This window comes from Ranitomeya imitator, chromosome 2, assembly GCF_032444005.1.
Source record: "Ranitomeya imitator isolate aRanImi1 chromosome 2, aRanImi1.pri, whole genome shotgun sequence".
Taxonomy (NCBI): domain Eukaryota; kingdom Metazoa; phylum Chordata; class Amphibia; order Anura; family Dendrobatidae; genus Ranitomeya; species Ranitomeya imitator.
The window spans coordinates 286,484,821-286,511,840 of NC_091283.1; the positions used below are offsets into that span (position 1 = coordinate 286,484,821).

General features: G+C 42.4%; 1 protein-coding gene across 1 annotated transcript; it reads left to right on the top strand.

The window, feature by feature from the left end:
* Positions 1-201: 201 nt before the first annotated feature.
* Positions 202-10,949, top strand: LOC138666419 (zinc finger protein OZF-like). Its single transcript, XM_069754642.1, has 3 exons — positions 202-213; positions 282-372; positions 9,699-10,949. The coding sequence occupies exons 1-3, from the start codon at positions 202-204 to the stop codon at positions 10,658-10,660; spliced, it is 1,065 nt and encodes a 354-aa protein (XP_069610743.1). The 3' UTR covers positions 10,661-10,949.
* Positions 10,950-27,020: the final 16,071 nt, after the last annotated feature.

Here is a 27,020-nt window from a genome sequence, read left to right on the forward strand (position 1 = left end):
TTTTTATGAAGATGTTCTAATGTTTTCTTGGCGGTTTCTCTTGTACTCTGTAATCTAACTGAGGAGGCGAGGGGGACCGCTCCTTTTTATCTGTAGGTTTCCTGTTCCTGGTGGCGGATCTCCTCTCTCAGTGGGTGCTGTCGTGGACTCCATAAAATACAATTACCGGTAAGTAGTCCAGTTTATATTTGTGTAATGAGAATGGTGGAGATGGTAGGATTACAGCTGATCATAGATGTGACTTCTCCATCTGTCTGTGACTTTTACAATATTTGTTTCAGAGTGAAGATCTGACCCATATTAATACTACAGAGACATATGTGAGGGGTGATGAGCGGTGTAAAGAGGAGATTCCTACATATGACTACCCAGGTGAGTAGAAAAGTCACAGATTCTTCTCAGTCACAGGCTGTGGCTGCTTTATCAGTGGTGTAGTCTGGCTGTATCGCAATCATGTGATCACCAGTTTTCCTCTAGACCACAACATTCTCATCCATCTAAAACTCTTCAAATGACTTTGGGCATTAAAAGCCCTTTTCTATAGAACATATAGCCTGGAGGACCAACCTATACCCTGAAATTAGGAGACACTGACCGTTACCTGCCCAGATCTGTAAACTCCAAAGCCAAATGACAGCGTACGTAGAATGTGCTGACAAGTTAGAAAAACTTGAAGAAAAATATAATGATGGGCCTGTAAGGGAAAGCGGAGGGTAATGATGCTGTTGGCTTCCTAGAACCCTGAGATCTTATTAGATGAATCTACCTTCTCTCCCTTCTGTGCTGCTGAATGTGCTCATATGGTCCCTACAAGACCAGGTCCAGTCTTTCTGGCCAAATTTCACTTTTATGATCAACAACATTGAATGTACAGTGAGGCCAAGTGTGAATCTCTGTACTGTAACAACAGAGTTTCCCTTTATACTGAATTTTCAATTTCTTTTAAAACTGAATAACTTCATGGAGGATTGTGATAAACTTCTTAAAAGACATTACACCTGTGCCATGATATATCTCTAAGCTGTGCGTGGCTGATGGCTGTAATATACATTTATTCACACCTTCAGGAGATGTGTTGGCTCGAGCCCTGGTTTCATGGATTCACTCCACATCATAAATTACATTATGTTTTCAATCCTAAGGAATTCAGATTACTGCACAATCTCTCCTGAAATGGAGGTGCTAATACTTTCTCTAATCTTCTGAACAGGACTCACAATGGCTCCAGTGGTCCACCATAAATGGGTGCAACTCCGGTTTAGTGTTTGAGCACTCCCCTCATACATACGCTGCTGTTGGGGATGTAGCATAGTTTTTTATTCTATGTCTTTTTTTTACCTGTTCATCTGTATGATAGTTTGATTGTAATTGGATCGCCCCACCTCAGTTATCTGAGTCTGTAACTCCATGTTAGTCCTTAGCCCCTTTCCTGCATTGGTCGTAAATGTACGCCGGTGTTGGACACCTTCCCTTTGATGTGGGCTCCGGCGGAGAGTGCACGTTTTTCCTGGCACATGTCAGCTGATTTGAACAGCTGACATGTGCAAGGAACAGCCGTGGGTGGATTCGCGATCCACCCTCAGCTATTAACCCGTTAAATGCTGCTGCCAAACGCCGACAGCAGCATTTAACATGCGCTTCTGGCAATCGCGCCAGAAATCTGCCCATCGGTTACCCCCATCACGTGATCACAGGTCACCAATGGGTTTGCATGACAACCAGAGGTCTCTTGTATTCCTCTATGATTGTCACTGCCGGCTTGCTGTGAGCGCCGCCACGTGGTGAGCGCTCATATCAAGTGAGTAATTCTGCTACATCCAGGTGATCTGATCATTGCTTGTATGTAGCTGAGCCGATTGGGTTATGGCAGCTTCTAGTCTTCCATGGAGGCTATTGAAGCATGCCAAAAGTAAAAAAAAAAAGAAAGTTTTTAAAAATATAAAAAAGTATAAAAGTTCAAATCACCCCCCGTTTGCCCTAATTAAAATAATATCAATATTAAAAAAGAATTAACCTGATCGCTAAACAGCGTAGCCAGAAAAAAAGTAAAAACGCCAGAAATACGTTTTTTTTCTCATCACGACATTGCATTAAAATGCAATAACTGACTATCAAAAGATCGTATCTGCACCAAAATGGTATAATTAAAAACGTCCGCTCGATGTGCAAAAAATCAGCCCTTACCCAACCCATGATCACCAAAAATGGAGAATCTACGGGTATCAGAAAATGGCGCAATTTATTTTTTTTAACAAAGTTTGGAATTTTTTTTCTCCACGTAGATAAGAAAGAACCTAGACATGTTTGGTGTCTATGAATTCATAATAACCTGGAGAATCATAATGTCTGGTCAGTTTTAGTATTTAATGAACATAGTAAAAATGTAAGCAATAAACTGTTGGATTGCACTTTTTTGCAATTTCACTGCACGTGGAATTTTGTTTCCGTTTTCCAGTACACGATATGTTAAAATTAAGCTCTCACTCAAAAATACAACTAAACCCACACAAAAAACAAGCCCTCACATGGCAATATTTACGGAAAAAAATAGTTATGGCTCTGGGAAAAAATGAAAATGCAAAACCAAAAATACCTCTGGTCGTTAAGGGGTTAAAAAAAGGTATCCATTCCCTTTTCCCTTATCACACGTCAGATCTGCACTATTATGCTGTATGCACACAATGCGTTTTCTCTGTGTTTTTTTACGTGTATAAATGCTCCAAAAACGCAATGGAATACTAAAGCAAGGGAATTCAATGACAGTCCTGAAGTGTTGTGCACATTATCAGTAAATTTCCATCCGTATTTCCAGCGTTTTCTTTGCTGCAGCATGTCAATTCTTTTTGCGTTTCTGCATCACTTTTGACTCACGGACTTCAATTGAGTCAGTGAAATCTGCAGCAAAAACGCAGGTGTAAAAAGGTTTGCAGATTTTCTGCCAAAAACGCAGCAAATTGTCAAAGGGAAATGTCAGAAAGAGGAAGAGTGTGTGGGCAGAGAATGTGTGTGTCTCTGTGTGTGGGTGGAGAATATGTCCGTGTGTGTCTACTCGTGCGACGTGTATACCAAGGCGTTATCTGATGGGACTACTACTCCCATCTGGCTACGTCTTTTGACAGGAGGTAATCGCTCCCGCAGTGTATCACTGAGCCGCCATGAGAGTTCACTGGAGTTAATCAGCTGATCAGCTCCGATGCTCTCCCTTAAGGCATCGCTGCGTGGGAAAGTTCTCACACAGTGGTAGTGCTGTGAGTGAGAGCATCGGAGCTGATGAACTCCAGTGAAGTTTCACGGCAGCGCAGTGATACACTGTGGGAATAATTACCTCCTGTCACTGTATCACCGGAGGCCGGGTAGAGCAGTCACATCTCCTGATGTGACTGTTCTACACGTGACATCGCCGTGGGACACACGGCATTAAATGGACTACGGTGGACAGGATAGTATTATATGTTGGTTTATTATTTTTGCTTGTTTGCAGGTGACAAGGGAGTTGGAGAGTAGGCGTTCAGTAAGTATGGTAAATTTTGATTCAATAAAGGAGTCTATGTGATTATTTCAAATAAAGGACTTTATTCTGGGTGTCTGTTTTATACAATATCACTATGGTTAGTAATGGATAGGTGTCTTATAGGTCTTATAGATGCCTCCCCATTACCAACCTGTGGGCTTGATGTCACCTGATAATACAAAGGTGACATCAACCCCACAAATGTTAACTCCACTTGCCACTGCTACAAGGCAAGTGGGAAGAGCGAGGCTAAGTGCCAGAATTGGCGCATCTATAAGATGCAGCATTTCTGGGGTGGCTGAGAGTTGTTGTTTCTAGCCTGGGGGAATGCCAATATCCATGGCCTCTTCCCAGGCTATTAATATCAGCCCACAGCTGTCTTCCTAGCCTTTGCTGGTTCGATTTTATAGGGGGAGCCCATGTAAATTTTTTTCTGGGGTTTCCCTGTAAACTAGCCAGTAAAGGCTAAGTAAACAGCTGTGAGCTGATATTAATACTCGTAGACTGCGAACCTTTGGCTATTAACTCCTTGCCAGAATATTAATATCAGCTGTCTGCTTTTCCTCTGCTGTTTATGAAAATTATGCGAAAGCCCAGGCAATTTTTTTAAATATTTTGAAATATAAACAGATATTACATTTCACGCAATAATTGATAATTGATTTTTTGTTACAGCATATGTATGTTAATTAAGTTACTGCTCCTACATAGGCTGGTGTGTGTGTCTTTATTTAACCCCTTCATGACCCAGCCTATTTTAACCTTAATGACCTGGCTGTTTTTTTTGCAATTCTGACCAGTGTACCTTTATGAGGTAATAACTCAGGAACGCTTCAACGAATCCTAGCGGTTCTGAGATTGTTTTTTCGTGACATATTGGGCTTCATGTTAGTGGTAAATTTAGGTCGATAATTTTTGCGTTTATTTGTGAAAAAAATGGAAATTTGGCTAAAATTTTGAAAATTTCGCAATTTTTAAATTTTACTCTGTTAACCTTTGTCAGGCTGCATAATTTTACAACGTTAACAGGCTGCAGAGGTACAATTGTACCTTCATATATATTTTATTGAAATTTGGCCAATATATTCTGGACCAAAAGTGCAGAGATGTCACGAAATTTCAGCCCTCTACGGCTTTAAAAAAAAAAAAAAGTTATTGCAATTTTAAAACGGAATAGTTACAATTGTACCTACTCAGCCGGACGAAAGTTAAACGAGAGAGTTATGTGACACAAAATAGTTAATAAATAACATTACCCACATGTCTACTTTACATCAGCACAATTTTGGAAACAAATTTTTTTTTTTGCTAGGAATTTTAACTTTTTAGTCACAAAAATGATGTTTTAGCAACTATATTTTTATTTTCCCAAAGGTAAAAAGGGAAACTGGACCCCAAACGTTATTGTACAATTTGTCCTGAGTACGCCGATACCCCGTATGTGGGGGGGAACCACTTTGGGTGCACGACAGGGCTCGGAAGGGAAGGAGCGCCATTTGACTTTTTCAATGAAAAATTGGCTCCAATCTTTAGCGGACACCATGTCGCGTTTGGAGAGCCCCTGTGTGCCTAAATATTGGAGCTCCCCCACAAATGACCCCATTTTGGAAACTAGACCCCTCAAGGAGCTTATCTAGATGCATAGTGAGCACTTTGAACCCCCAGGTGCTTCACAAATTGATCCGTAAAAATGAAAAAGTACTTTTTTTTCACAAAAAATTTCTTTTAGCCTCAATTTTTTCATTTTCACATGGGCAACAGGATAAGATAGATCCTAAAATTTATTGGGCAATTTCTTCTGAGTACACTGATGCCTCACATGTGGGTGTAAACCACTGTTTGGGCACACGGCAGGGCTCGGAAGGGAAGGAGCGCCATTTGACTTTTTGAATGAAAAATTAGCTCCAATCGTTAGTGGACACCATGTCGCGTTTGGAGAGCCCCTGTGTGCCTAAACATTGGAGCTCCCCCACATATGACCCCATTTTGGAAACTAGACCCCCCCAAGGAACTTATCTAGTTATGTGGTGAGCACTTTGAACCCCCAAGTGATTCACAGAAGTTTACAACGCAGAGCCGTGAAAATAAAAAATAATTTTTCTTTCCTCAAAAAATATGTTTTAGCAAGCAGTTTTTTATTTTCACAAGGGTAACAGGAGAAATTGGACCCCAATAGTTGTTGCCCAGTTTGTCCTGAGTACACTGATACCCCATATATGGGGTAAACCACTGCTTGGGCACATGTCGGGGCTCAGAAGGGAAGTAGTGACTTTTGAAATGCAGACTTTGATGGAATGGTCTGTGGGCGTCACGTTGGGTTTGCAGAGCCCCTGATGTGCCTAAACAGTAGAAACCCCCTACGTGTGACCCCATTTTGGAAACTAGACCCCCCAGGGAACTTATCTAGATATGAGGTGAGCACTTTGAACCCCCAAGTGCTTCACAGAAGTTTACAACGCAGAGCCGTTTCCTCAAAAATGATGTTTTAGCAAGCAATTTTTTATTTTCACAAGCGTAACAGGAGAAATTGGACCCCAATAATTGTTGCCCAGTTTGTCCTGAGTATGCTGGTACCCCATATGTGCGGGTAAACCACTGTTTGGGCGAATGTCAGGGCTCGGAAGGGAGGGAGCACCATTTGATTTTTTGAATGCAAGATTGGCTGGAATCAATGGTGGCGCCATGTTGCGTTTGGAGACCCCTGATGTGCCTAAACAGTGGAAACCCCTCAATTCTAACTTCAACACTAACCCCAACACACCCCTAACCCTAATCCCAACTGTAGCCATAACCCTAATCACAACCCTAATCCCAACCCTAACCCTAATCGTAACCCTAATCCCAACCCTAATCCTAACCCTAATCCCAACCCTAACCACACCCCTAACACACCCCTAACCATAACCCTAACCACAGTCTAATCTTAACCCTATTTCCAACCCTAGCCCTAATTCCAACCCTAACCCTAAGGCTATGTGCCCACGTTGCGGATTCATGTGAGATTTTTCCGCACCATTTTTGAAAAATCCGCAGATAAAAGGCACTGCGTTTTACCTGCGGATTTACCGCGGATATCCAGTGTTTTTTGTGCAGATTTCACTTGCGGATTCCTATTGAGGAACAGATGTAAAACGCTGCGGAATCCGCTCAAAGAATTGACATGCTGCAGAAAATACAACACAGCGTTTCCGCGTGGTATTTTCCGCACCATGGGCACAGCGGATTTGGTTTTCCATAGGTTTACGTGGTACCGTAAATCTGATGGAAAACTGCTACGAATCCGTAGCGGCGAATCTGCTGCGGATCCGCAGCCAAATACGCACCATATGCACATAGCCTAATTCTAGCCCTAACCCTAAGGCTAGGTTCACACTTGCGTTGTGCAGTCCGTTCAACAAATCCGTTAAACGGACTGCACTAACGCAAGTGCCGACTTTGGCACTGCGCTAGCGCAGATGGAGCATCTGCTAGCTCCATCTACGCTAGCAGTGACGGACCCAGAAATGCTGCAGCCCGCATCTCGAAAACGTCACTCAATGATGGCACATCGCTGGCGCACGCCCATTGTGGGCGTGCGCTAGCGATGCATCCGCCATAGGAAGTAATGGCGGCGTTAACGGACTACGTTACACCGCGTTATGCCGCGGTGTAACGTAGTCCATTAAAGGGGTCACACTAACGCAATGTGAACCCAGCCTAATCCTAGCCCTAACCCTAGTGGGGAAAAAAAATATTTTCTTTATTTTATTTTTGTCCCTACCTATAGGGGTGATAAAGGGGGGGGGTTATTTATTATTTTTTTTATTTTGATCGCTGTGATAGGTTCTATCGCAGCGATCAAAATGTACTTGTAACGAATCTGCCGGCCGACAGATTCGGCGGACGCACTGCGCATGCGCCCGCCATTTTCCAAGATGGCGGCACCCATGGAGCAGACGGACGGACAGCGGGAGGGACACAGGAGGTCGGTAAGTATGATGGGGGGGATCGGACAGCGGGGGGGAGATCGGACTGCAGGGGGAGCGGATAGGAGGACGGAGGGGAGCGGAGGACAGCTAATGACCAGAAGGGGGGGAAGGAGATCGGTGGCAGTGGGGGGAGGCAGATTGTGATCTCCAGCAATGGCTGATGCTATTGCAGCATCGGCCATGGCTGGATTGTAATATTTCACCAATTTTCATTGGTGAAATATTACTATCGCTCTGATTGAAAGTGAAACGTCACTTTCAACAGCCAATCAGAGCGATCGTAGCCACGGGGGGGACGAAGCCACCGCCCCTGAGCTCAAGTACAACTCTCCCTGTGCCTGCAGGTCGGGTGAAATTACAGTTAACCCTTTCACCCGGCCTGCAGGAGCGCAATCCGACCATGACACATATGCTGCGTCATAGGTCGGATTGGCACAGGTTTTCATGACGCATACGGTGCGTCAAAGGTCGGGAAGGGGTTAATATTAATAAGCGTATCTGGCTGAAGAGGTTGAACAAGGAAATGACATCACAACTACAACTATTTTTTTAATATATCTTTATTTAGCTCTTTGGATTCACAAAAATGCATAAAAACCGCGCGTATTGTAAGATGTGTTTTTCTGCCAAGAGATGCAGAAACCTTGCAGAAATTTCTGCAAGCAAATACGCAACGTTCACACACAGCCTTATAAATAGTGCTATTTAAAAGTATATTTGAAATTAATGTGATAGTTTATATTGCTATCATAAAGGCCAATATTTTCTAAGAGCCACTGAGTCCCATACTCTAATTACCCCTAAGAGGTTTTGCCATTAGATCCTCATTTTTTTACACTTCAAAACACTGTTCAGCTTGATTATTTCAGTAGGTGTGTTATATAGTCGCAGTTTTGCCCATCATCCTTTAACTTCTTTAACCCCTTTACATATGGACTTACACACAGACCCCTAGGCTTGGGCCACATTGATACTTGCTTTTCAGTAGTATAAAATGGCAAGAAGAATAGTCAGGTAGTCTGGCTACAAGCGTGAGTGAAGAGAAAATACAAAATCAAAAGAAACAAGATTAGTCAGTAAACAGGCCGGGATCACAACAGGAAAGAAATACACAAGCTGGGAGCTGAGTACAGAGGACTGGACCAGAGGAGAAAAAGCCTGTATCTCGCAGCTTTCAGCAATATGCTTCAATCTTTAGTAGAGCGCGGTGCTTTCCAGTTGGCTGAAGTAAGGTGCAGATTACTCTAGCTGGACACCGTGCACACTCAAACTTCCAGAATGGATGGTGCCCCTGCCGGAATGGATGATATCATAGGTTGCAGGAACCTTAAACTTGGTGGCTCAACAGTCTGCACCCCCCCAGAGCTTCTGGTTCTGATGTCTCCTCCATTACTAGCGCCGCCTACAGAATGAATAAGCAGACGTCATTGGAGCTGATCCCAGAGAAGATGGGACACAACATTTGTAGAAGCCCTAAAATGACAAAATGTCAGAAAACCAGAGCAGTATAAATCCCCATCAAGTGACTCCATTTTTGACAGTATAACCCTATGTGAATTAATCTATAGGAGTAGTGACAATTTTGACTCCACAGCCACTTTCCGGTAATTAGCGCGCAATGGATGTTGGAGAGTAAAAATTGAAAATATACCATTTTATTACCCCACACATAGTGCCCAGATTGTGCTCCAGAAGACACACGCACCATAAATTAAGTGGGTTCTTCTTGCTATAGTACTGCCAAATACATGGATGCTAAATGTGGTTTCGGAACACTGCAAGGCTCAGAAGCGAGGGGGAGATTTAATTTTGGAAGAGTGGATTTTGCTAGATTGGTTTATAGAAGCCATGTTGCTTTTTAAGCCACTAATAATGTAGAAACTTCTGTTTTTCCATTGACAGATGATGGACCTGAGTGGAGGCTTGTTTTTTGTAAGATGAGTAGAACTTTTCATTGGTATTATTTTGTCTACATAACATTGTTTGGTGGCTGTTTTTATTCCATATTTGAGAGGCAGAATGAACAAACAGTTGAACACCACGCTCCACTGGTTCATGCGATAAGGTTTTCTGTTAGACTGTGAACTGTGATTTTGTTGGTGAATAATTAAAATATTTTACATAACTTGCCATTTTTAATTATAGTTTAAGCAGAAATATTAAAAATAAATAAATTTGAGGATATTTCATTGAAAAATAATAATTGGTTTTATTTTTAGATTACTGTACCAGGAGATCAGAGGGACAGCTGACATCTTCAATTTTTAAATCAGATGATCTTGAGATCACACAGGATACATTTGAAGTGAATGTTATTACGCCAGATGTACCATCATCCGTTCACAGCAAAGATCTGTCATCTGATCTTTTGAAACAGGTCCTGTCTTCTGATTCATTACCAACTACTAAGGAAATTCAAAGTCACAAAATAAGCATTAAAAAACGAACTGTTCTTAAATCAAAGAAGCCTTTTTCATCTTCCGAATATGGAAATAGCTTTCCCCTTGAAAAGTCTTTTCTTAAACATCAAACAATTCACATAGCAGAGAACAGATTTTCTTGTTCAAAATGTGGGAAATGTTTTAACCAAAAATCAGGTTTTGTTATACACCAAAGAACCCACAGAGGGGAGAAGCCTTTTTCCTGTTCAGAATGTGGGAAATGTTTTAACCAGAAATCTAATTTGCTTAAGCACCAGAGAATTCACACAGGGGAGAAGGCTTTTTCATGTTCAGAATGTCGGAAATGTTTTAACCAGAAATCACATCTTGTTATACACCAAAGAACTCACACAGGGGAGAAGCCTTTTTCCTGTTCAGAATGTGGGAAATGTTTTAACAAGAAATCAAATCTTGTTATGCACCAAAGAACTCACACAGGGGAGAAGCCTTTTTCCTGTTCAGAATGTGGGAAATGTTTTAACCAGAAATCACATCTTGTTATACACCAAACAACTCACACAGGGGAGAAGCCTTTTTCCTGTTCAGAATGTGGGAAATGTTTTAACCAGAAATCATATCTTGTTATACACCAAAGAACTCACACAGGGGAGAAGCCTTTTTCCTGTTCGGAATGTGGGAAGTGTTTTAACCAGAAATCATATTTTGTTAAACACCAGAGAACTCACACAGGTGAGAAACCTTTTTCCGGTTCGCAATGTGGGAAATATATTAACCAGTAAGCGCATCTTGATCACCACCAGAGAACCCACACAGGGGAGAAGCCTTTTTCATGTTCTTAATGTGGGAAATGTTTTAAACGGAAATGGTATTTTCTTAAAGGAGTTGTCATCATGTTTGGCCTTGTTAAAATAAAAAAATCATATTCACCTTTCATGCCGATGCTGTTCAAGTGCCATCGTCACTTGCATTCCTGGGGCTCATATAAGGTTGTTGCATCACACGAGCCCTGTGCCCAATCAGCCCCAGCTTCACTGTCCCCACCCTCAGATGTATTGAACACGAACAAGAAGCCAGTGCTGTAACTTCTCTTTGACTTCGTCTTATTGTTCAATTTGTCTGAAGTTGAGAACAGTGAAAGGGAATGTAATAGACTATTCCGAAGACCGCTGGAAATGAATGCCAAAAATTCTTTATCTAAATAGTGACCAGTCATACGTAACACCAACGTTCAGCAAAATAGCCTTTGTCAAGGTATTTATCTACAAAACAATACCACAGAATAAGAAAATCATCCAGATCAATAAATCAACTGGTCAATCAAAAGGCTCAGGCTGCCGTCACACTAGCAGTATTTGGTCAGTATTTTCCATCAGAATTTGTAAGCCAAAACCAGGAGTGGGTGATAAATGCAGAAGTGGTGCATATGTTTCTATTATACTTTTCCTCTAATTGTTCCACTCCTGGTTTTGGCTTACAAATACTGATGTAAAATACTGACCAAATACTGCTAGTGTGACGGCAGCCTCAATGTTAAGGGCATACACCAGAAGCGGACTATATGTTGTGAATTCTGCTTTTGGGCTCCCTCCGGTGGTTGTAGATGGTAATGCAGTTGGGCCTGGACTGCAGGATTGGACGGGTATATCTGCTAATTGCAAAGCTGACTGGGGTATTTAGCTTTGCAGGGCTCATTAGCCCCTGCCAGTTGTCAATGTTCTATTGCCAGTAATGGTTCTCTGCCTGGCCTCTCCTGCCTGCTGCCATTTCAGCTAAAGATAAGTGTCTGATTCTTTTTCTTAGGCTCACAGGCTGTATGTCTATTTTTTCGTGCTGTTCATAGTTTCTATTTTGTTCCAGCTTCGACTGTCCTGTTGTTTTCTCAGTCTGGTTGGATTCGCTGGAGTTGCAGATATATTCTCCACACCTTTAGTTGGGTGGTGGAGTTTTTGTATTTTTCTGCTGTGGATATTTTGTAGATTTTGTGCTGACCACTCAGTATCCTGTACTATACTTCCCTATCTAGGTAGAAGTGGCCTCCTTTGCTAAATCTGTTTTCCGCCTGCGTGTGACTTTTCCTCTCCTATTCACCGTCATTATTTGTGGGGGGCTGCCTATACTTTGGGGGTCTACTCTGAGGCAAGTCAGTTTTCCTATTTTCCATCTTTAGGGATAATTAGTCCTCCGGCTGTGTCGAGGTGTCTAGGTCTGGATAGGCACACCCCACGGCTACATCTAGTGTCTGTGATAAGTTCATGGTTAGCGGTCTGTATAGTTACCACTACTCCAGCGAAGGTTTTTTCATGTTGTTCCAAGGCTGCCTGATCATAACACTATAGATGCTAAAGAAATAGATGAATATACATCCATAAACACACATATATGTGTGCACATATGTACATCAAGGACCATAATGGTGCATGTTATGAAGAACCTAAAATAACATCATCATCCTGTGACAAAATAAATGAAAGAAGCTGTGAAATAAAAAAGTGACAATTACTATACATGAAAAATACCATAACCTATAGTAAATCTAACGTATACAACAAGTGTAAGTCAGAGGTCTTATATAGTAAAGATAAATAATCCCACATGGTCCCACGCGTGCAAACGGTAAACAAATAATAACCTGTATGACAGGAATGGTGGATTTTGGCTGTACGAAATAAGGTGAAATGAAAAGCGAATAAATATCCCAAATGGATATAAAGTGAAATAGAAAATCCCCAGAAGAGATAAAGTATTACCTGTTATTAAGGCTATGTGGATATCGGGAAAAGCTGCCGTAGCGGTAAGGTGCGGCGTGTAATGCAGTGTCGCCTATTTATGATGTCAGTGAGGTGCCGATGACCGGAAGAAGGGCACGGCATGTATGTAATTAGAGCGCAAGCAGAGGAAAGCCAAGTAGCGCATGTGCATTGAGAATTAAGGGACAGAAATGGGGCAAAGAAAAGAAGCTGTGGAGGTAAAGCTGCGGTATCACAGACGAAGATTAAACTAAAACCGCTGCCAGAGTCTAAACGGAAAAAAAATTACTGTACACATGTAGATATAAAGAAATAAAAAGAAATAAAGAGGAGCCCAAAGCGCAATATGAATAAATGAGTATAATAGTCACTATAAAAGACCACTATATAAGGAAATAGTGTACAATAGAGAAAAAAGGTTGTGCATAGATATATCATGTATGGGAAATGTATGTATACATTAATCATAGAGTGAAACTAATAATGTACAGGAAAGAAATATATCTTGGCACCGTGTTAGCCAGTAGATAGAAAAATATTTAGAATTGAGAGTCCTCAGTGGTTGATACCTTTTAATGGCTAACTGAAAAGATGGTAACAAATTGCAAGCTATCGAGACTACACAGGTCTCTTCATCAGGCAAAGACTAAAAGAAATTCTGAAGAATCCCCATTTGTACAACATTACAGAATGCTGTAGATAAGCCCCTGATGCCGGTGGCCTTAGCTCATATACGATTTTTGGGGTGACAGATTCCCTTGAAGCCACCACTAATTGGATGCAGGGCTCACATGACATAAAAACTGAGCCCCCGAAATGCAAGTGCTGACACTGCTGGAACCGCACCAGCATGGGAGGTTTATAGAAGTGTTTATATTTTAAAAGGAACCTGTCACCCCCAAAATCGAAGGTGAGCTAAACCCACCGGCATCAGGGGCTTATTTACAGCATTCTGGAATGCTGTAGATAAGCCCCCGATGTATGCTGAAAGATGAGAAAAAGAGGTTAGATTATACTCAACTGGGCGGGCGGTAAGATCCGATGGGCGTCACGGTCCGGTCCGGGGCCTCCCATCTTCATAGGATGACGTACTCTTGTCTTCACGCTGCGGCTCTGGTGCAGGCGTACTTTGTCTGCCCTGTTGAGGGCAGAGCAAAGTACTGCAGTGCGCAGGCGCCGGACCTCTCTGACCTTTCCCGGGGCCTGCGCACTGCAGTACTTAGCTCTGCCTTCAACAGGGCAGACAAAGTACACCTGTGCCGGAGCCTCAGCATGAAGACAAGAAGAGGACGTCATCGTAAGAAGATGGGAGGCCCCGATCCGCGAGGCCCATCAGACCAGACAACAGTGGGACCGTCCCAGGGTGAGAATAATCTAACCTCTTTTTCTCATTTTTCAGGATACATCGGGGGCTTATCTACAGCATTACAGAATGCTGTAGATAAGCCCCTGATGCCGGTGGGCTTAGCTCACCTTCCATTTTGGGAGTGACAGGTTCCCCCTTTAACAGGACTAAACATGAGGAATGAGAAGTCAAAATCTCACACAGGAGGAGAAGACATTATCATAACTAGAGTGTGAAAAATTAATTACTGGAAAATAGTATTTTGTTGACCATCAAAAATAACTCTATACTATATACTCTATACTAAACTATATACGTTACTGACAAATTGTACAAAACATATAACAGACAGACGTATAATTGAATGAGAGAGGGACATTACTTTAGAACTTACTATATTTCTTAGACTATAAGACACACACTTTTTTATTAGATAATTCTATTAAGAAAATTACACAAGTTTTTAGAAAGAGACATCAGTAGAACAAAGATATTTTCAATGTTACATGGTGTCATTATATGTTATTGTTGTACATAAAATACAATAAAGTTGTCATCTTCTTCCAAGGATTCGATTTTATTTTTCATTCAAACTAATACAACCCCCCTCCCCGATAACACTCCAGATAAATCTGTATTCATACTATTATTTTTTTTATCATCTGTATACATTAGAATATCTGCCATTCAGTTGTCATAATTACTGTAGTTTGCATGTGTACTCGCCGTACTTATATCATTTAACCCGGATTGATGATGCTACAAGTGTTCATGAAGCCAGAAATTGCCATATGTTCTCTCAGGAGTACTCCAGATGGTAGGCCTGGAACATTCATCCAGGATCCCCAGATGTTGTCAAATTTCCAACCAAATAATATTGTTTTGCCTTTTTATTAACTCATTAACTGCCAGTGGTTGAGCATCTAGCCAATGTTGTGCAATAAGTTTGCGAGCTTGATACAATGCTCGCGAAAGACCTACAGCCATTGTGGATTCAAAACTTCCGTAATCAGCATCACATCTGCTTCCTATTTTAATGTAGCTGTCAGGGGATGGTCTCCCATGCGCGACTGTGAGAGAGTTTCTGATAGATGTTTGAAATTAAGCCGGTCGTGTATTTTGCCGCTGCTATTGAGTCTAGTAAATATTTTTTTTAGTATAACCGATGCTGCAGCGCTAAACTAAGTTAGATCTGCATGCCTAAGTTGTAGGTATCGAAAGAAGAGGCAGTGAGGCAATCCAAACTCTTTTGTAGTTTGTTAGGGTATGTGCACACGTTGCGGATTTGGCCCTGCGGATCCGCAACAGTTTTCCATGCTGTGTACAGTACCATGTAAACCCATGGAAAACAAAATCCCCAGTGCACATGCTGCTGAAAATTCTTCGCATAAACGCAGCAGTTTCTTTTCCGCGGCATGTCAATTCTTTGTGCAGATTCCGCAGCATTTTACACCTATTCCATAAGCGGAATGAGCAAGTGTAAAACGCTGGCGAATTCCACACAAAATCCGTAGGGAATCCGCAACATGTGCACATACCCTTAAAGCCTTTAAGTGTTCCATTTCCTACTAACTGATCTAAAGTCTGAATTTGCCTTGATTCCCAACCTCTGTAACCAGTAAATTTATCAAAGTCCACCAGTCCCTGATTTTGCCTTAATGGGGTAAAATTAGAGTATTCCCTTATCCCCAACCGTTTCTCCTCTATCCCACACGTTGTTCATCATTGCTAAGGTCAGTCTCTGGGGTCTTTCTCCTTCCAGAGGCTGCAGCTCCCACGTGGCTGCTGGGCCTCTCTGTCTGCTCTCTCAGACTTCCTTCTCCTTCTGTGTCTCTCCCAGACTCGCTAACTCCTCCTCTAGACCAGGACATATATCCATATTTGAGGGAAGCTCCCCTGAATCCGGGTCTTAGGCGCCCCCTCCTGGTCTGGATTTGGAATATGTTGCATGTGAGTGCCTTACCTGATAAAGGGAATTCCATTACCTCAGAGCATGATATCACCCTCCCCGAAAGGAAGGCAACATCACTGCAACAACTGGTTACCTGGGGTGTTGCAGGTGCTTTTCTGCAAATCAGATAGGACGACTTCACTGTATTGAAGGGAGGATGTATGGGTCATGGATCGCAAGATTTTGGCCAACAACCTCCTTTTTTCAGTAGGATCATTGAAGATGGGTCATGGCTGAGTCTTCCAGCATGACAATGACCCAAAACACAGCAAGAGCAACTAAGGAGTGGCCCCATAAGAAGCATTTCAAAGTCCTGGAAGTGGCCTAGCCAGTCTCCAGACCTGAAACAAATAGAAAATCTTTGGAGAGAGCTGAATATCAATGTTACACATCGACAGCCCCCGAAACCGGAAAGATTTGGAGAAGATCTGTATGGAGGAATGGGTCAAAATCCCTGCTGCAGTGTGTGCAAACTTGGTCAAGGACTACAGGAAATGTCTGACCTCTGTAATTTCAAACAAAGGTTTCTGTACCAAATATTAAAAAAGTTATCCACTACCCTAATTAGTTTCATTTTTTATTCATTAATTTATTATGTGCCAGTAAATGCATCCATACTCCTATTATAGATATATACCTTTAAGGCTATGTGCACATCAGGATTTCTTGCAGAAATTTCCTGAACAAAACCGGACATTTTCTGCAAGAAATCCGCATGCGTTTTTTGCGCGTTTTTTTCCGGAGCTTACCAATGCATTAAATAGCAGGAAAAACGTGAAAAATATGGAAAATTAATGAACATGATGCTTTTTTAACGTGATGCTTTTTTTTTTTTTGCGGAAAAAAAACGCATCATGTGCGCAAAAATTGCAGAATGCATTATAATTGATGGGATGCATATGTATGCGTTTTTTTATGCATTTTTATAGCGGACAAAACTGCGAAAAATCCTGAACGTGTGCACACAGTCTATCATGCAGATAGCATCACTTGGTGTCTGCCAGATGCAACTCTGATGTTTACAATCACTTCTTGTCCCCAGGCGTACTGTGTTCTAATACTACAAGCTCCATCATGCGTTGCAGTGGCACGTGAGCCAGCACTTAGCACGTCTTCTCCATTTTCCACACATATATACTGTATATATATGTGTATACATAGACATATGCACACACATTTCCTATTCTTTTGCTTGTTTGTCACACTTACATGTGTCAGATCACCAAACAAAAGCAAATATTAGGCAAAGATAACACAAAATACAGTTTTTAAATGAAGGTCTTTATTATTACAGGATAAAAAATCCAAACCTACAGGGCCCTGCGTGAAAAAGTGATTGCCCCCTAAACCTAATAACTGGTTGGGCCGCCCTTAGCAGCAACAACTGCAATCAAGTGTTTGCGATAACTGGCAATGAGTTTCTGGAGTTATTTTGGCCACTCATCTTTGTAGAATTTCCGAGCATGAACCGCCTTTCTAAGGTCATGACACAGCATCTCAATCGCATGGCTCCCAACCGTCCCGGATTCAGCTGGACTGTCCTGTCACATCTCAGCTGTTCTCCCAACTTCTATACTCACCTCTCCACCGTTTTCATTGCTCCCATAGCTCCTCCTCGGAGGGTGGGGCTGCTTCTCTCTGCTGAGTCCATAAATTAAATGTAATATTCACTTCCCCTCCAGTGATTGGTCTCCCCAAGACTATGAACTTCCATCTCAGTGTCTGCAGGCTGTTGCTTTACCAATGAGCCAAAGCTCACAATGCTGGAGATGGGAGAATTTGGTCATATTGACCGCTATATTGCTGGCAATGGACTCAGAAGAAGAGTATACACATCCATAGCAATACATTATGTATACAGTTGTGCTCAAAAATTTACATACCCCGGCAGAATTTTTGCTTTCCTGGCCTTTTATCACAGAATATGAATGATAACACCAAAACTTTTTCTCCACTCATGGTTAGTGGTTGGGTGAAGCCATTTATTGTCAAACTACTCGGTTTTCTCTTTTTAAATCATAATGACAACCCAAAACATCCAAATGACACAGATCAAAAGTTTACATACCCTGGTGATTTTGGCCTGATAACATGCACAGAAGTTGACACAAATGTGTTTGAATGGTTACTAAAGGTAACATCTTCACCTGTGACCTGTGACAAATGCCAGGAAAATTGTTCAGGATGCAAAGAAAAACCCACAAATAACATCAGCTGAAATACAGGACTCTCTGAAAACTAGCGGTGTGGCTGTTTCAAGATGCACAATAAGGCTGCGTTCACATTTGCGTTGTTGGGCGCAGCGTCGGCGGCGCGACGCAACCAACGCAAATACACAATGCAGTGTTTTGCGACACATACGTTGTCATAAGACCCTACATATCACGAATTTTGGCGCAGGGAAAACGCTACAAGAAGCGTCCTCTGCGCCCTGTCTTGTGCGTCTATATGACGCATGCGTCTTAAAACGCAGTACAATGCATACCAGCGCATGTCCATGCACCCCCCATGTTAAAGATAGGAGCACATGACTAATGCGTCGGTATGCGTCGACGACGCTGCACCCAACAACGCAAATATGAACATAGCCTTTGGAGGCACTTGAAGAAAAATGGGCTAAGTGGTCTGGCCGAGTCACCAGATGAAAGCCATTACTGCGCAAATGTCACAAAATATCTTGCTTACAATACGCAAAACAGCACAGAGACAAGCCACAAAACTTCTGGAATAAGGTAACTCGGAGTGATGAGACCAAAATTTAACTTTTTGACCACACCATAAACGTTACATTTGGAGAGAGGTCAACAAGACCTATGATGAAAGGAACACCATTCCTACTGTAAAGCACAGAGGTGGATCGCAAATATATTTTGGGGATGTCCATGAACAGAAAAAATAGAAGTGCACTCACCAGTCCTTATGAGTTACGAGCCTTTATTGAAAATGCATGCAGGTAAATTTAAGGGAGAACGTGGAATAGACGGACGACGGCCGTTTCGTGCTGCTGCACTTCTACGGGTCCGAATGCCTACAGGAAGCAGGGGAGCACCCTTTAACTGCCATGATCGACAGGGAAAAAAATACTGCCATATCCATTTTTTTCGTTAAGGCCTAAAGGGCCCATAGCGTTAGTGCGCAGAATCCATCTGCCCTCCGCTCTTAACAGCAGTCTATGAAGATTGCCTCCTCGTTGCGGTAAGGATACCTGTTCCAACCCAGCAAAACGTAGTACACTTATTTTTCCTGCATGTACCTGTCTAACGTGGCTAATTAGCCTAGGGGCCCCCCTCCCAGTGCGGATGGAGTTAAAATGCTCCCTTACTCTAATAAACAGCGGGCGGATAGTTTTTCCAATATAATAATAGCCGCAGGGGCAGAGGATTGCATACACTATGTGTGTGGACCTACATAAAATGAAATGCCGCACATAGTGCGAAATGGAGCCAAGTTGTAATCTAATACCCGTCAAATGGAAAGAACAGAAATTACAGTGTCCGCATCTAAAGTTCCCCTTTGGGGCACCCGTCTCTAACCAGTTACTTGTGTCATATGAGTAAGGGAGCATTTTAACTCCATAACGCTATGGGCCCTTTAGGCCTTAATGAAAAAATGGATATGGCAGTATTTTTATGATTTGTATTTTATGTTGTATCTTCTGTGTATATTTATTGTTGGATTTGTATTCTGTTATAATTTGGTATAATTTGCGGTTTCTGTTATTTCACAATTTGGTGGGTGGGTTTTTCACCTTCTTGGTAGGGAGGAGGGGAGTTCCCTGTCGATCATGGCAGTTAAAGGGTGCTCCCCTGCTTCCTGTAGGCATTCGGACCCGTAGAAGTGCAGCAGCACGAAACGGCCGTCGTCCCTCTATTCCACGTTCTCCCTTAAATTTACCTGCATGCATTTTCAATAAAGGCTTGTAACTCATAAGGGCTGGTGAGTGCACTTCTATTTTTTCTGTTCATTGATGTTCGTATTTGAATCTTTATGGTGCACCCGAATGTCCGTTTTGGTGTCTCACGGACTCTGCAGCGGCACATAGCAGTAGGCATTTCGGGGAAGTACGGGCAGCGGTGCCGTGTTATTTTTTTCCTGCTACACTGACATTATTTTGGGGATGTGTGAGCTACAAAGACACAGGAAATTTGGTTAAAGTTGAAGGAAAGATGAATGCAGCATGTTATCAGCAAATACTGGCGACAAATTTGCAGCCTGGACCTGCGCATGGATGTACTTGGACGTTCTAACATGACAATGACCAAAAACACCAGGCCAAGTTGACCTGTCATTGACTACAGCAGAACAAAGTGAAGGTTCTGGAGTGGCCATCTCAGTCTCCTGACCTCAATATCATTGAGCCACTCTGGGGAGATCTCAAGCACACAGTTCATGCTACACAGATCAGGAATTTACAGGAACTGGAGGCTTTTTGCCAAGAAGAGTGGGCAGCTTTACCATATGAGGAAATAAAGAACCTCATCCACAACTACCACAAAAGACTTCAAGCTGTCAATGATGTTAGAGGGGGCAATACACGGTATTAAAGAATGGGGTATATGAACTTTTGATCAGTGTCATTTGGCTTTCTTCTGGCGACTTGACCATGCAGCCCATTTTTCTGCAAGTGCCTCCTTATTGTGCATTGCATCAAAAAAAAGGAACCATGTATATAAAGTGCACACCCAAATCGTAGAAAAAGGCGACCAAAAGTGATAATATCACCATATGGGGCAGCCCAGCATGTAGCATCAGCAGTCAAAGCGTCAGGGGGAGAATAGTCCCGGGTCCAGAGGAGTGTGAGGGAAGCCCCACGCGTATCGCTGCTCAGCGCAGCTTTGTCGAAGCGACTTGGTCGCTTTTTAGTTCTACCTTCTGGCTCTGATTTCCCTCCATACTACTTTCCATTATAATGGAATGCCTTCACTAGCTTCTTTGCAATCTCTATGGGGCTTATTGGAGCTCTCTTGGGAACATCAGCACCTATTATATAGGCATATATATATATCTTCCATGAAGTCTGTGGACGCCCAGAGGTTATGTGGAGTTTTTTTGCCTTGCTTATTTGCATGTCAACAACAAATTATTGTGTTTATGTGTAGTGTCATTTCAGGGACTTATAGTGCCTTTGTGACTTTTTTATATATATTATAATGTCATGGGACTAGTGGTGATGTGGTTTGTTCTTTTAATACCGTTTTAGTGTGGATTTTTGTCAATTAATAAATTTTGTACCTATTATACATATACAATTTTTCTACGATTTGGGTATGCGCTTTGTATGCATGGTTCCTTTTCTTTTTTTTATGCATTGTTCCCCCCTATGCAATAAGCTGCACCTCTATATGTCATTGTTTGACCCAGTAGTGCTCACCGGCCCTCTTTTTTCTATACCTTATTGTGCATCTTGGAACAGCCACACCGCTAGTTTTAAGAGTCCAGTATGTCAGCTGATGTTATTTGTGGGTTTTTCTTTGCATCCTGAACAATTTTCCTGGCATTTGTCACAGGTCACAGGTGAGGATGTTCCCTTTAGTAGCCATTCAAACCCATTTGTGTCAACTTCTGTGCATGTTATCAGGCCAAAATCACCAGGGTAAGTGAACTTTTGATCAGGGTCATTTGGATGTTTTGAGTTTTCATTATGATTTAAAAAGAGAAAACACAATAGTTTGACAATAAATGGTTTCACCCAACCACTAACCATGAGTGGAGAAAAAGCTTTGGTGTTATCATTCATATTCTCTGAAAATAGGCCAAGAAAGCAAAAATTCTGCCAGGGTATGTAAACGTTTGAGCACAACTGTATAATAATGTATTTTATGGCACCTGTATAATGAGGTGAAGACAAATTTTTTTTATGGTGCCTGTATACTGAGGTGAAGAAAATACCGTATTTTTCGGAGTATAAGACGCACCGGACCATAAGACGCACCCCAAATTTGGGGTGAAAATAGCAGAAAAAAAGATTTTTTATAAGATGGGGGTCCATCTTATTGCCCGAATTTAAAGTATCTTACCTGAGGGCTGGCGGTGGCAGAGCAGGGTCACAGGAGGCATGGTGTCGGCAGAGGTGCGGTGATGCGGTGGGCGATATGGTGTGCACCCGGGTCCCTTCCTGTTTAGGTGGGCGACGCCATGGCCTGGTGTCCATGGGGGGGTTGCAGCAGTGCTGTGGCGGCGGCAGTGGTGCAGGGATGATGAGGCGCAATGTGCGGTATGGCGTGAGCAGGGTCCCTTCCAAAGGTGAGGTGACGCAGCGGTATCCAAGGTAAGCAGCAGAGCCAGATGAATCATGGCTTTATAGGTGGTGGCGGCCATCTTCCTGAGGCCGTGCGTGCGTGGATGAAGTGCTCTGTTTCCCGGGGCTTCAGGAAAATGGCCGCGGGAGGCCGTGTGTGCAGAGATGGAGATCGCGGTGGCCATTTTCCTGAAGCCGAGTTCGCAGATTTAGATCTCGGCTTCAGGAAAATAATAAGCATCACAAATCAGTAATGAACCCGGACATATTTGTTTCAATATAATCGCAACGACCCGCACAGCACAGCGATCAGATTATTTACAGGAATCGGTAAATTATGGGGGGAAAAAGGCGTAATTGATATTTTTCTCTATTAAACCCATAAAATACTGTAATAAATGTGTAATGCTGAGGTCGTGTTCACATGTAGCCTAAATGCCGAGTTCTTTCTTCTGCATGTGTCCGCACAAGAATTTTTTCCCCATATTTGATGCGTTTTTGGGGCAGATATTTAGCCGCGTTTAACACTTTTTTAATAGTACAGAAAAGCTTTGATTCTGCACTTAAAAATGTAACGGTGTTTTTTCTCTTCATACATTTTTTTTCTTCTTACGTTTTTTTCAGAAGAAGCTTATAGAGAAAAAATGCATCAAACCCCAGAGTTCAGCAGCGTCTTCAGGCCACAGAGAGCGGAGATTTCATGGAATCACATCCACTGTGCTGTGAAATTTAGACCTTGTTCACATGTAGAGTAAATGCTGCGGATTTTCTGCTGCTTTTTTTCATAAAAATTCTGCTGTTTAACTGTCCAAGCAAAGTGGATGAGATTCCATGAGAACCGCGCCGCTATTAGGATCCAGCACTCAGTATCTCACATTATGTAACAGTCAGTATTTCTCTATATGTCGTCCCTCCGCCTGTTACAGCTGTTCTTCCTTCCCTTCTTTCCTTGCCTTTCCCGTTCCTTTTCTTCCCCTCCGGCCTCTTAAATGTTTTATATAAGGTCTTATACCTGTACGGTAATGGTAACCCCTTTCCCTGCCTATCCTGTGCAGACCAATATTTTTCAGTTTCCTTCTATCCCTTTCATTTTCCCCATTTTCCTTAATAAACCATATTTCCCTCCCCCTTCTCATCCTTATTCCTTTCCACCCTGTATTTTGCCTACGTCTTTCATCCCTTTATATTTCCCTTTTTTGCTGTTATTTAGTCCCTGTTTGCCTCTATATTACTAGGTGTCCACCAGGTCTTCGCTAGAGCTACTGGTGGAGAGGACAGGCTGGACAGCCGATAGTGCCCAGGACTGGAGCAGCTGATCGGGGGTCAGAGACACAAGTGTAAGGTACAAAAGGCAACACAGCCCAACCACTAGCAGCATGAACTGCCTAGGAACCAACATTCAGCAGAGTGGTGGGTGGAGCTGCCTAATATAGGACCTGCCGGCACAGGATAGGCTGGGGAACCTAATCTCTGAAGGACACAGCAGGGTTACATTCCTGTAGAGACTGGCCAATCCCCCCTAAGGCCAAACAGAAGCAACATACTGAGAAGCCGTGCGGTGACCATAGTGAGTAGGGAGGCGCTGAGAGGGCAGGTGAGGTACCACCGTGACACCTGGTTAGGAACCCACTCCGACAAGTATAAAACATATAATACTGGTGGATAAAACAAGACTGAGCACAAGACCTTCACCACCGTCTACATATCATAGGGGAGATCTCATGACACCTTCTCTCCATCTATCTGATGATCCTGAGGAACAATGGGATCTTCTTGTTTACAGTCCTGTGGAAGAAGAGGACGGAGACATCTCTCTGGTGTTGTCCTCTTACTGGATAGATCTGGAGGAAACACATACAGGGACTGAATTCATTCTTTACATACAGATAATTATAGACCGTGTGTATTTAGTCCTGTCTATTACCTGGCGATGTGAGGGGCTGGGGAACCTCCATCATGACGTCCTTATACAGATCTTTGTGTCCTTCTAAATATTCCCACTCCTCCATGGAGAAATAGACGGAGACATCCTGACACCTTATAGGAACCTGACACATACAATGATACCGTCATCCCCCGATCCCTTCATAGCATTACTGTGTTTTGTCCCAGCATTCCCAGCAGTGTCACCTCTCCAGTCAGCAGCTCAATCATCTTGTAGATGAATTCTAGGATCTTCTGGTCATTGATGTCCTCATGTATCAGGTGAGGTGGAGGCCCCGTGATTGGACTCAGGGGTCTTCCCCATCCCTCAGACACAGAGTCCTGACAGCCCTCACTAGAGGTCTTCTTCACTACTGTGTAATCCTGGTTATGGAGAGACACATTAATAAATCTCACTACAAACATTTCCAGATTCATCACCTCTCCAGTTCTGTCCATCTGTTATTCCCATAGAGAAGAATGATGTAATGTGACGTCATCAGAATCTCTCACCTCTCCAGTAAGCCGGAAGAGGATCTCTAGGGTGAGGTGTAATATCCTCTCCGCCATCTTGTCTCTGTCCATATCCATCCTTGATCGGTAAATCAGGAAAATTCTCTTCTATAGAAGATCTTCACTGAGAGGATTCGATATTGTAGAGACCTGAATGAGAAGAAGATGAACCGATGTAACATCATCCTGTGTAATAATACAATTACTGGTGATAATAAGGGAAAAATGAGGAGATTTATTATTTTACACTATTTAGTTTTCTTTGTTACATCTATCTAGCTCAGTGCCGTTATACTGATTACATTGATACCTGGTGATGAAATCCATCTGGTAGTTGTTTAATCTTTATTTGCAGTTTTCAGTTAATGAGATTCTCGTGGTTCGGGGCGGTCTGTGAGTGGGGCTTTATGCGGTGATCTGCTTACATATTCATACTGATGGCTTATGACAGGTCACTGATCCCTCACTGACCTTCCCCCTATTTTACATACTGAACATAATAGGTTTTGAAAAAAATAAATGCACATTCAGCAGGCAGGGGCCGGTGTCTGCACCATAGCATGATCGCATCTATAATGTCCATTCAATTATTTTATTTTGTGATATAAACTTATTCAGAAAAAAAACTTCTCAAAATTGCGCCGGCCGCACCTGTGCAGTAGCATCTATCAGCGATCTGGAGGATGTTACTGCACAGGCGCTGACCGTGCCATTTTGTTAGAGGAAAAAAAATTGAATCCAGCAAGATGGATGGATCTAGCAGATCACCAATAGATGCCACTACACAGGCGGTGCCATTTTGAGAGAGAATTTTAATTTTTTTTCCTGAATAAGTTTATGTCACCAAATAAAATAATTAAGAGGACATTATAGATGCAATCATGCTACAGCGCAGGCGTCGTCGCTGCCAGCCCCTGCCTGATGAAGGTGCATTTTTTTTTTTTTTTAAATATATTATATTCAGTATGTAAAATAGGGGGCAGGTCAGTGAGGGATCAGTGACCTGTCAGAAGCCATCAGTATAAATATCTAAGCAGAGCACCACATAAAGACAGAATAAGTTCTGGATCAGGACTGTACGGTTGGTAAAGGATGGGTACCGGATAGGAAACTGACAAGATACGGTCAGGAACACAGGACGGACTCGGTACAGGATCACACAGGTGCAGGTTCAGACTGCACTGGTGAGGGTAGCAGTAAAGGTGCGCCCAAGATGTATCAGGTTCTGGTAGATGCAGGATGGGCTCAGGAGCAGGTTACAGAAGGATGCACATGATCAGGTTCAAACAGGGCAAGCATGGTGGACAGGATCAGGTTAAGGGAGCAGTACAGGGACCTTACAACTAAGTAGCAGAAAACACACTGATTACTAAAGTTGCTAAGGTACCTCCCAATAATGGAGGGTGCCTTACATATCAAATGTCTCTGTCATGCAACGTGAAGAAAAGGCTAAGTGCAACATAAAGGGATAAGGGAACCAAACGCTAGGGAAGGGGGGGAGTGAAGACCCCTAGACAGATCTAACGTCACCCTGTCTGCCCTATCATCCTTACATAGGTTCCACACCTATCGCCGAGTACGATATCTAATCCCTGCCTGACCCTTGCAATAATCGCTGCATGAAAAGGATAGAATGAGCGCTAGTCACTCTCCACTACCGCTAAAGACAGAACAAAAATAGCGGTCGGTAAAATAACTGATAATATTAAAACCACAGATGGGCTGAAATAGTAATAATAAAGAGATTGTGCAAATGTGCAAGTACCAGAAGACCACTACTTAATACATGAATGGCAGACCATTCGGTGTAATAGTAAAAAGAAGAACCTAAAGTATGGAGATCAATTTATATGATAAAAACTTGTGTGGGTGTGTAAAAAATACCCAAATAAAATAGTAAGAACAAGGAAAGGTACGGTAAATTAAAATGCCTTTATTACATTTAATATATAATTATATAAATATACAGGGCAACAATAGGCAATCACAAAAGTGTGCCTGTAACTGGAGGACAGAATGTATATATAAAAAATGAACAGCAGCAAAAAATAGCAAATACTGTACCGGACACAGAGAGGACTGGGTGTGTGTGAAAAAAATTATAAATATATTATTGTAGGTGCAGGGGTGCATTCGTGCACTGTTATTCGTGTATTTTTTATTCAAAGTACTTTTTTTTCTAAGTACTCGGCAGTTATAACATGGCAGAATATAATCAAGCATCTCTTCTCTCTTCATACAGGTAAACATATCATTCATTCTCTGAGCTGAAATATCCTGCATGTCTATTGCTCCAGTCCCTGACAGCAAGCAGCTTGGATGGTAAACATATCATTCATTCTCTGAGCTGAAATATCCTGCATGTCTATTGCTCCAGTCCCTGACAGCAAGCAGCTTGGATGGTAAACATATCATTCATTCT

Excerpts from the sequence above, each read along its gene's own strand:
- LOC138666419 (XM_069754642.1), top strand. Across the intron at positions 373-9,698 it reads TCCTACATATGACTACCCAG|ATTACTGTACCAGGAGATCA; the intron begins GTGAGTAGAAAA and ends TTTTATTTTTAG.